The 10,813-nt window shown below is 41.3% G+C and overlaps 1 protein-coding gene across 1 annotated transcript; it reads right to left on the reverse strand.

Annotated features, from left to right (window-relative positions):
* Positions 1-964: 964 nt before the first annotated feature.
* LOC137232883 (butyrophilin-like protein 1) lies at positions 965-7,566 on the reverse strand. The gene is made up of 9 exons (XM_067755748.1): positions 7,485-7,566; positions 6,220-6,570; positions 5,349-5,630; positions 5,007-5,207; positions 4,411-4,431; positions 4,294-4,320; positions 4,083-4,109; positions 2,206-2,232; positions 965-1,488 (listed from the first exon to the last, which is right to left on the reverse strand). The coding sequence occupies exons 1-9, from the start codon at positions 7,564-7,566 to the stop codon at positions 965-967; spliced, it is 1,542 nt and encodes a 513-aa protein (XP_067611849.1).
* Between the last annotated feature and the right edge of the window lie 3,247 nt (positions 7,567-10,813).

The following is a 10,813-nucleotide window of genomic DNA, read 5'->3' on the forward strand; positions in this document are numbered from 1 at the left end:
TACACAGTGTCCACTGCATTTACAAGGTTTTCTAGTCTGGGTGGTAGGATGACATTCCCTTCTCACCCTTGTTTAAGTATTAGTTACTGTTTCCTCTAATCATTTCATTTTAACCCAATAGATAGTTTTGATTGGGGGGAGAGGAAGGGCCTTTCCTTACCTTTGCTGGTGGACATACTTAGAATTCCCCAGAATACAAAGCAGTCATTCTCCTTATTAACATCTTAAGCAAAGCAATCACCTTTCTCTCTCATCATTCAATAGGATAAATACCTCAATTTGCTCTCAGTTGATTCTGGTTTTCCCAGACCTCCATCATGTTCACATCACCACATTAGTTAGAATTGGATTGTGATTGATATTTATTTTTTTCTTTCTCAAATTATCCTTGCATTTAAGATATAGTTTAGCTTGTTATCAAATTACAGTTTAACTTTTCTACTTCAACATTTGAAAATAGAACTCTTTTGTCATTTTTATTCAGTGTTGAGAAATGTGAGGAAGTGTATCTAATTTTTATTCCTTGAGCAGTGCTACTAAAGTGTGATCCTCAGACCAGTGCATATTTATAAAACCTTTCTTACTAGTTCTTTATGAAACAAATACAGAAATATAGTATTACAAAACTTTAGAGCAAATTAACAGAAAACATTAGTTATATTTTATCTAATAATAAAATTACCACTTGTATGTCTGTTTTTAACTCACTTCATTATTTCCAGTAATTTATTCAGAAAAGTATGTCTGTGATATATAATGCAAGAAACATTTACAACAATAACCAAAAGAAAAAAAAAGATTCTTCTCTGTAGATTGTTTGAGAAACACTGCCTGATGTGGTTAGAAACTATGGTCATGCAGTTTCATGGAGCCTTAAGCCAAGAGGCCTCATAATCAGTGGTCCTAGGGCTTACAGAGAATGGGCTACTATCTTCATGGTTTATAGGTTCTTCTTCTAGGTCACTTAATATTGTACAGATGGGGAGAGCTCCATGGATTTAAGTTTGAAGTAAGGATAGAGTGACTCAGAGAAGTTGGCCTGGGTGAAAGAGAAGATGTGGGTTCTGTCAGTCATGTTATAGAAAGAAATGTCACTATCCTCATAATCCAAGAAAATCACAATCTTTCGTGGACACTTTTCTATCAGGAGAGGCTCTTCCAGGAAAATTTCTGGGGGAGAACAGGTGAGAGCCCTGTATTCACGTCCCTTCTTCTCTAAGACGCTGAACTTCTTCTTTTGTAGATGGCTGAGTAACCCACTCCTCTCTGTGGGCTTCTCATAAATGCCTAGAGTCCACTCATCAGTGTCCTCAATGTCCACCTCCCAGTAATGTCTCCCTGAAGTGAATTCTTTCTGACCAAGTTTGATAAGGTTGCCGTCTCCTTGCTTATTACATAATAATACCCGTGTTTCCTCTCTGATGTTCTCTTCTCTCTCTGGGTCAGAATTGTCCTGATGAAAGTTTTCATGATTTAGAGTCACAAGAGCTGGAAGAAAAAAAAAGGAAAGGAAAAGGCCAACATTGTATATTTCAGAAAACTGTTTCCCCTGTTTCTTTAATTGTTTTGTTACAAGGGAAACCTTAACAAAACAGAGCAAATGTGTAAGGAGTAGGGATAGAATGCATCCCCTCTGAACATGTGTGTTGGGGGAGGTGGTGCTGGGAGGCGGCTGATGTGCTCTCATCTTGAGTTCTAGGCTACTTATCTTATCCTATCTATGCAGTTATATAGGTCAGTGTCTTGGCAGAATGCCAGAGTGAGCAGGTGACTTGAAGTGTTTATTGGAGAATGGTATTCTTTCCCTGTCCTCTGCAAATTAGACCTATGTTCCTCAATTAGTAACAGGATCCAAGTGAGCTGACCTCTCTACAAAGAACAACTGAATTGTTATTTTGAGCACTTCTTACTTAGTTTGGGGTCTCCTCAGCTGAGGGGCTATCTTAATTTCTGTTTTAGAACCAAGTGGACCCCATAGATGAGGAAGCTGTGCCAATATATTGAAAATGGAATCACGACCAGAGTAGATAAGCCTAGCAGCAATTTTCAGTTCAGGCTAATATTTAATGATTTTGATGTTTCTTCCCTCTCTTTACCAGAACAATAGTGCCCCTGTCTTTTCAGTGAGGAGATGATGTTAGGAAAGAAAAGTGGGGTCTCAGAGGGCAGGTTGGAAGGGAGCCAAAAAGATAAAGAACAACTTACCAGGTTGGAACTGTTCCTTCCTCCAGTCTGAAAAAGAGCAATACAAGTTGAAACTGGGACGGAAGCATACCCAGGGAATGAAAAGGAGGTAAGGTGCTTCCTTCCCTGACTCATCACCTTCTCTTGTCAACATTCTCACCTCCTCTAAACCCCTCAAGCTCTGGTAGTATCCAGAAACTACAGGACAAATAGTATGCTTTCTGCGCTCTGTCTCACACTAGAAACTATCACATATTTCAGCCCGAAGCTGGGGTGTATTCTCCAGTCTGAGCCAGGTTTGGAGACCCCTGGAGCACGGTCTAATGCTCTACATGTCCCTCTACTATGCTCTCAAGACCTTTATGGACCTCCTCACTATGAGAGCTATAAACTGTATTTTTAAATTTAATTTAATTTTATTCTATTCCATTTTATTTATAGTTTTTCTAGCCTGTGATCTCCTCAGAGTAGAGTTTAAGCTTATGACTAAGGCATTTAAATGGGCCATTATTACTTTGACCCAGATTGTAATCAGATTGCTTATATTTTTCTCCAGGGACAGATTCCTCATGAGAAATAGAATTGCTTCTGCCTGTGGCCACTTCTCTTATGACAGGACTTGTGATTTTATTTAAAGATTGGGTATTCTCATAAAGTCTTGGGACAATAGGCAGATAAGGACATATCCATAATTCTTGATTGGAGCAGCACTGTGGTCTCTCACTAAACTGCGCTCCTGTCAGAAGTGTAGCACTCAGATGCATAGAATCTATGAATATATGAGTCAAGGAGGACATCTGAGATCATGTATTCCAGTCTTTTTGTCTTAGAGATAAGGACACTGAGCTCAAAAAAGAGAAAAGAACCTGATTTCTCAGCTGTAATTGGTAGAGTTGGAACTAAAAGTCAAAAGTCATTCTTAGTACTTTGTTCACTCCTTTGGAAACACGGGATTATTTTTCAGTATCTCATGAAAGAAAACTCAACAGAAACTGCTTAATCAACTTTAATCCGTGGGAGGACCTCCTCTTATCAAAGCACTTATCAGGCTGTGTGTAGTTGCCTGGTTCCTGGCTTACTTCCCCCAATGGACTTTGTTTCACAGGGTTAGAGTATAATAGTTTGTACCACCAACATCTAGCACAATGTCTGGCATATAAAACTTGCACAGATACATATTCAAGAAATGACCTGGTGTGCTTTTGAGGTCCAACTCTATATTACACACACACACACACACACACACACACACACACACACAAGTTATAAACCCACAGAATACATGGACAAATTTTAGAAGGTATAAATATAGCCAATTTCCCCACCACCAGATAAACATATTTTTGCAAATCATATTCAAATATTTTTAAAAGTTGTTTTTCAACTTTTTTACACATAAACCTTCTCCCTATATATTGAATTTTACTTTTTTATTTCAAATAGGTAAAATAAGTGAAATCATAGTTAATATATTTTTCCAAATATAAAATATAATACATTTCCTGCTCTTTTAAACTTTATTTGTAGAATAGAAGTGCTGATATAATATAGTCTTTATTGTTCCCAAATCTCTCTTTATTCATCAAAATCACTCTGAGTTCTGTCCCTTCCTTCTTCATAGTGGATGAGCTAACAATTCTTGCTGAGTCCTACCCTAGCCATGTGGTGGGACTGACCAGGCAGCCATTACTGCTCCTTCATCATTAGCTCTGGAAGACAACTGATTATTTGAGCCTCCAAATACAAAATACTACAGAGTGATACCAAATAAATTTTCACAACTTTCAAGTGTGTGTGTGTGTGTGTGTGTGTGTGTGTGTGTGTGTGTTTATGACTCTGCTTATTATGCTCAGAATACCAGAGGCACTTGGCAAGACTAGGTCCATAGAGTTACGTACCAGGATATAGCAAGGCCTTCTTCCAATCTAAAACAGAAAAAATAGAGGTAAGACAAGATGAGACATTAATCTGGGGCCTTGAATTTTTCTTCCTTCCCCTTATTTCTCTTCCACTAATCATCATTCAATCCTTTAGTCTTTTCCTCTAAGGATAGGGAGCTGAGAACCTGTTGGTCATCAGGACATCAATTGACATGACAGAGTCTCTTACCTTTATTGTATAATGCCTTTCGACTTTCTGAAAGAAACAACATTCAATGAGAGACCCAGAACAGGTGTGAAAAGGGGAACAACTTCTACACAGGGCATGAGAAGAAACAAGACTCACCAAGCTCTGCCTTGAGGTTCACTGGAAGAGGAGGAGATATAAAATCCATGAAACTGGGTTTTAGCTGCTCCTAAGTTTGGTGAGTAGCTAAATGAATTCAATTTGACCTTCTCTTAAGGGTCCCATAGTTAAGTAGGTGAGAAAGATTAGCAAACATATTTGTCAAATGTAAAAGGACGGGCACTAAGAAACGTTAACATGGGAAGTATCATGGGGTCACACAGGAAGGAGAGCCCATGCTTCATAGGAGTTTAAGATTTCTTAGGTGTTTCTAAAGCCTATTCTTGAAGGACAAAAAGGAAGAGAAGTTAAGGGAAGACATTTCCACAAAGAGAAACAGGTTGAGGCACAGTGGTGTGAAAAGGCATGGTGTGGGTTGAGCCGCAATTTGGAGGCTTCGTGACCACTGCCCACAGACCTCCTAACTTCCCACATGATTTTCTCCTTTCCATAGGACTCCCAGCTCTGTAGAATTCTTGGTACCCTGCGTTTTCCTTGGGATCCTTCAGTAATCTTTTATTTCCCCATCCACCCTACACAACCTGTATCTGCAGCTTTTCCATGAACCTCTGATTTGACCTGCTGCCCTGATTTACTTTTGACTCTAAGTGCCACTTCTTTTTCTCTCTTCATCTCCTCTGTGTTATGAGATTCTTCCTGCCTTTTCTTTACTTCTCTCTCTTTGGCTTTATGTTCTCTCCAGCCAGTGTAGCTGATCCCGATGAGGAGAAGCACCAGCAAAGGGAGCGTCCCAGCCAGGGCTGTCTTCCACGGAGACGTCCTGGGGAAGAAGGGCTCTGACACAGGCATGTGGAGACACAGTGAGAGACTGACCTGGAGGAAGCCCTGCCCTCTCTTCAAGGCTCCCTTCAGCCTTCTTTCACTCCTACTTGCCCTTAATGCACCCAACTCTGCCTTGGAGTTTGTGCCGTACTGACCTGGGAGGAAGATGGCTGACACTTTCTCCTGGCCAGAGAAGGGGTTCTGGATGGAGCAGGTCACATTGTCCAGAGAGCTGTCCGTGACCACAAGCGATGCCTCCACATAGAACAGCCCATCTCCATCTTGGGTCTGAGACTCAGAGAGGGATGGTAGCTTCACTCCCACCATGTTGCTCCACTGCACCCTGGGTTTTGGGAACCAGCCACCTGAGGAGCACAGAACTCGGATCCCGCGATCCTCAGGCCCCATCATGTAAACGTGAGGGGCAGAGCCCAAGCCTGAGGAGAGAAGACATGTGCCTGAGGGCTGTGGTCCTCGGGATTCAGGAGTCCCTGAGGCTGAAGGTGTAACTGCCTTTCACTAGGCTGATGAGCAAACTGAAGCTCAGAATTCAAAACTGCTCATGGCCAAAGTTAGACTTACCTGTGATTCAGTTTTTAAATCAACTTAATGCTTTTGCACTTTACTTGGACTGAGAGAGCTTTGAGATCATTCCAAGAAGAAAAAAGAACAGGGACAATGAAAGTTAGAAGAAAGGAGTTTAATTCTACAAGTTGTCTCTCTCTCCTGATTGGGTCAAAAATATTTGAAGGCCTCAGTACCTATCTGAATTAATACTAGTTAATTAATTTTTGTGATCTTTTGGATACTAATATATCTTCAGAAGGATTGCCTCCTTTATTGTTTAAAAGCAGAGTACATAGTCTTATCCTCACTGTACAGTTTAGGAAATTGACATTCTACAAGGCAAAATATTATATAAACATATGGAAGATCATAAGAAATGCCAAGTTAGGAATCCATATGTTCTCACCCTTCCCTTTGCTTTACACCATGACACATACATTCTGTGCTCAGTTAACTTACCTATCACACGCAACTCCACAATGGCTTCTTGGGAGATGTGACCATCCTTAAAATGACACCGATATTGGCCATCATCAGAGGCACGGATGTGTTGGATCAGCAGGGCCACCGCGCCTTTGCCAATGGAGTCCCCCACCAACTCTGTCCTGCCACGGTACTCCAGCATTTGCTCCCCTCCTTGTTCCTGTCCATTCTGGTACACAAGCACTGTGGAGGAGAGCTGGGCTCGGTACCACCGGATCTGCATGTGGGCTGCACTCTGCTCAGGAGACAGCTGGCAGGGCAGACTGGCATCTGCCCCTAGCAGGACCATGATGGGCTGAGCTGGTCCCTTCACGGAAAACCCAGACACTGCATGAAAATTAAAGACAAATTGGGGGAATGAATGGGGGTGGGGGGCAGGATGAGATGGTAGACCCCCCTGCATTCTTTATGTAGGGACCCAAATGTATTTCTCTCTTATTTGTGTTATTTTTTGACCTCAATTAAAGAGACAATAACAGAAAATGCCATTATCGTGACTTCATAGCTGGTTCTCTTCAAACCTGGAGTCTGAAAACTTCATCTTGAGGGGACCTTTTATTTTATGAAGAAAGGACTTATGTCCCAGAAAGAATAGATGGGTTGTCCAAGATCATAAGCAGATAGAGCTTAGGGATCCTGAGTCCAAATTCTTTGTACTCAGACTTGGGTTTTCTTGACAGTGAAAACATTACAAAGTATGGGAGTTTTATGGTTTTTTGTTTTGTTTTTTGTGGTACGCAGGCCTCTCACTGTTGTGGCCTCTCCCATTGCGGAGCACAGGCTCCGGACACACAGGTTCAGTGGCCATGGCTCACGGGCCCAGCCGCTCCGTGGCATGTGGGATCTTCCCGGACCGGGGCACGAACCCATATCCCCTGCATCGGCAGGCCGACTCTCAACTACTGCGCCACCAGGGAAGCCCTACGAAGTATGTTTTAACAAACAGTTACATCAAATTTAAACAGGCTAAAATCAGTAGTACGCAATAAAGACTTAGATAAATATTATAGCTATGAGTTTTGCGAGGTCTGCTCAAAGGATTAAGATGTGTTGATGTGAAGGAGATCACTCCCACCCTTCACCCGACCCTTCAAGCCTTCTGTTAGCAGCAGACACAGCCACAGTTTCCCCCAGAAATAACTCGTTTGAGAAGATGCAGAGTTGGGACTGATGGACCCATTATATGAGAAGAACCACTGAAAACACACCTACAAATAAAAAGTATGAGGGAGAACACTGACCTGGGGAGCACCACGTGGACACCTGGAGAAGGAGAAGAGTGGGGAGAAAGCCAGCAGGAAGGAAGCTGGGAAAACCCGCCATCTTCTTCAGAGCAGAAAGTGGAGCAGGTGGAAGCACAAAATGTTCACTCTGACAATGAGGTACTCTGTTGGAGAAGGTGCTGAGAAGCTAGCCAAGTGAAAGTTCTTGGAAAACAAAAATCCCGTGTTCAAAGACATACTTTTATACACAGGTTTTTGGCTATTTTCCCTCACAGACCTTGAGAAAAACACCACCAATGCCCACCCGTTCCCAATGGGTTTTGTTTTCTTCCCTCCTTCTTCTTCTTCTTTTTTTTTTTCCTGAAAACTGGTTCCCCAGCAGGTGTAGTAAACTGTAAACTGTTCTCTTGTGTCCTGTGGGCTCACTTGCTTATCTACAGATTCATCTGCTCACCGGGGCTCTCTTGAAACCGAAAACCCTGAGTTCAATGTTGAGAGATGAAGTCAGACACAAAATTTGTCCACTCCACTCAGCCAGACTATTTCCCCCCTTCATTCATTCATTCATTCATACATTTATTTATTTATTTTGACTGCAAATACTCTTGTGGCTTAACTTCTGAAAGGGAAGGGAATTTTGTCACCACATGACTCAGAGCTCAAGCCCTTCTTTTTCCAGTACCCACATGTCCCACAGACACACCTGCACATCACCATATGTTTCTCTCTCACCATCCAGATTGAGCCAAGGGGGGCTGCTGGAAGCTCCTGGAACCTACAAGACCTGGCACCTACAAGACCCAGCTCCAGAGACAATTTGCACCTGGTTGTTCTTGAGGTCAGCCTCCAACGGTGTGGCTTCAGGGACTGGAAACAGCCGGTTTCTAACCCATCCCTGGATTAGGAAAATATTCTTAGGAAGGAGGAAAAACAGGGTTGCCAATAGGCACTGGCATTTGAATGCCTCTCCTGGAATAGGTTTAACGAGAGAGTCACAGCCTGCCTGCAGCTCTTTTACTTACTTTGAAAGTGGAAGTAATAAAGGTCACCCCAGGAGACTTTGGACTGGGCTGAGCTATAGAATGATAGGAACTCTAAAGTTGCTTTGGTCAAAAATGCTCAGTGTAGCTCCCCCCCCACCACCTGCAAAGGACTGAAATGACATTATTTGGGGAGAGGGAGTCATCTTCCTGTATACTACTCAGTTCGGCCGGTAATCCAAATGTCCATCTAACAAAGCTAGCTGATTTAGAGGATAAGCCCAGGAGAAGCATGCTTACTCTCACCACACCATGATTGATATTGGAAGCCACGTGCAGAGCTGCACAGGGGGAAATAAGAAGTTGAAAATGGAGGGCTCTCTGCTCCAAGAATAGGTCTGTATTTCCAAAAACCTTAGGGCTCCCCAAAGTAGAATAGATATAACTACACAGTTTTACCGTGCTAGATACAGAATGCTCACATGGCATTTTCTTTCCATTTCACACTCTTTCCAAGTTTGATTCATATTTCTTCATGTCACACAAGGTTTACAGATAATCAGAGACACAAATAGCAATTGCACAAATATTAGTATGTAAGTCCCTAACTGTCTGGCTAAATGAATACCAAGATCCTAAACAAATATTTTCTAGAGACAATGAGGTACATTTGCCTTTTTAAGAAATCAAATGTCTTGAGATATAATTTGCATGCAATGGAATGCATGGTTTTAAAACATGCATTTGAATGAGATTTCACAAACGCTTATACTCATGTAACCACCACCTCCATCAAACTGTGGAACTTTTTTGTCTCTTGAAAATTTTCCTCATGTCCATTGTCCATCAATCCATTCCAGGGGGTGGAAAAACAGTATTCTGATATAAATCATGATAGCTTAATCTTGCCTATTCTAAAACTTCAACAAAAATGGAGTCATACAGTATGTATGCTTTTGTGCTTGGCTTCTTTGGCTAAACAAAATGTATTTTGGGATTCAACCACGTTGTGTGTATCAGTACATTAACATTTTTTATATTGTTGCATAATATTACATTGTTTGAATATAGGACCATATATTCTTCCGCAGTTCTCTTCGGGGCTGTCTCCCCACCTCATGCATGACCTCTCTTTCCACTCAAATTCTTTCCCACCAAGCTGGGCAACCCTCCTCCGTAAGGCCATCCTGTCTCATTTGGGGTCTGACACATACCGTATGGTTAGGGTCTGAAATATTGAGGAATGGGAAGGGAAAACTGAAGGAGAGAAGGAATGGGCTGAAGACATGACTTGCTTTTTTTGTTTACTTTGAAATGTATATATTTGTGTGTGTATTCTATCTCAAACTGTAAATATTCTATTCACAAAATAAATTTGAAAAATTTATATACATACTTATATATTTTTCCCAATAATAGATAATTGTTTGTGTAAAATCAGTTAACCTGTGGAGAATATTTTGAGGAATTTCGTTGAGTACATACCAGTGTTTGTGTGAGAGAGAAAAGTGAAGAGGGAGCAAGAGAGAACTACAAGATATTATTGATTTCAAAGAGCAGTTTTTAAAACAGTGTAAACAGTATGATCCTGTTTGCGAAAAATAGGATAGACATCAAAATCACAGAAAAATAATGATATGGTATTCCTTTTTTTTTGGAAAGTACTTTTTTTAAAAAAATTTAATTATTTTTATTTATTTGTGGCTGTGTTGGGTCTTCGTTGCTGCACATGGGCGCTACTCTTCATTGCGGTGCACGGGCTTCTCATTGTGGTGGTTTCTTTTGTTGTGAAGCATGGGCTCTAGGCATGAAGGCTACTACTGAGTTGTGGCACGCAGGCTTAGTAGTTGTGGCCTGTGGGCTCTAGAACGTAGGCTTGGTAGTTGTGGCACACGGGCTTAGTTGCTCCGTGGCATGTGGGATCTTCCCGGACCAGGGATCGAACCCGTGTCCCCTGCATTGGCAGGCGGATTCTTAACCACTGTGCCACCAGGGAAGTCCAGGGTATTTATTTCTGAGTGGTGCAAATATGGGTGTTTCTATCTATTATTTTTGCTTATCTCTAATTTTCAGATTTCTCTAACATAAAAAGGTAAAGAATAGTGTGTGTATATGAAGATTTTTAATACAAATATGAAGTATATTAGGAAGGATTCCTTCATAGGAGATACAGGATTGAAGAAATAATCAGCATTCTTGGGAATGAAAAATTGGCTTAAAGTAGAAAACAAATGGAAATGTCAAATATCAGAGTAGACACTCCTGAAGGTCAAAATATTGGGTTAGGAAAATGGAGTTACTACATGGTACTTTAAATCAAAGAGATTTAAAAAATTAGGAAATATAAGTTAAGCAAATAGATCCAGA

This window comes from Pseudorca crassidens, chromosome 10 (assembly GCF_039906515.1).
Source record: "Pseudorca crassidens isolate mPseCra1 chromosome 10, mPseCra1.hap1, whole genome shotgun sequence".
Lineage (NCBI taxonomy): Eukaryota > Metazoa > Chordata > Mammalia > Artiodactyla > Delphinidae > Pseudorca > Pseudorca crassidens.

Excerpts from the sequence above, each read along its gene's own strand:
- LOC137232883 (XM_067755748.1), bottom strand. The coding sequence starts at position 7,566 with ATGGCGGGTTTTCCCAGCTTCCTTCCTGCTGGCTTTCTCCCCACTCTT. Across the intron at positions 6,571-7,484 it reads GTCCACGTGGTGCTCCCCAG|TGTCTGGGTTTTCCGTGAAG; the intron begins GTCAGTGTTCTC and ends ATTTTCATGCAG. Across the intron at positions 5,208-5,348 it reads GTCAGCCATCTTCCTCCCAG|AGCCCTTCTTCCCCAGGACG; the intron begins GTCAGTACGGCA and ends TGCCTGTGTCAG.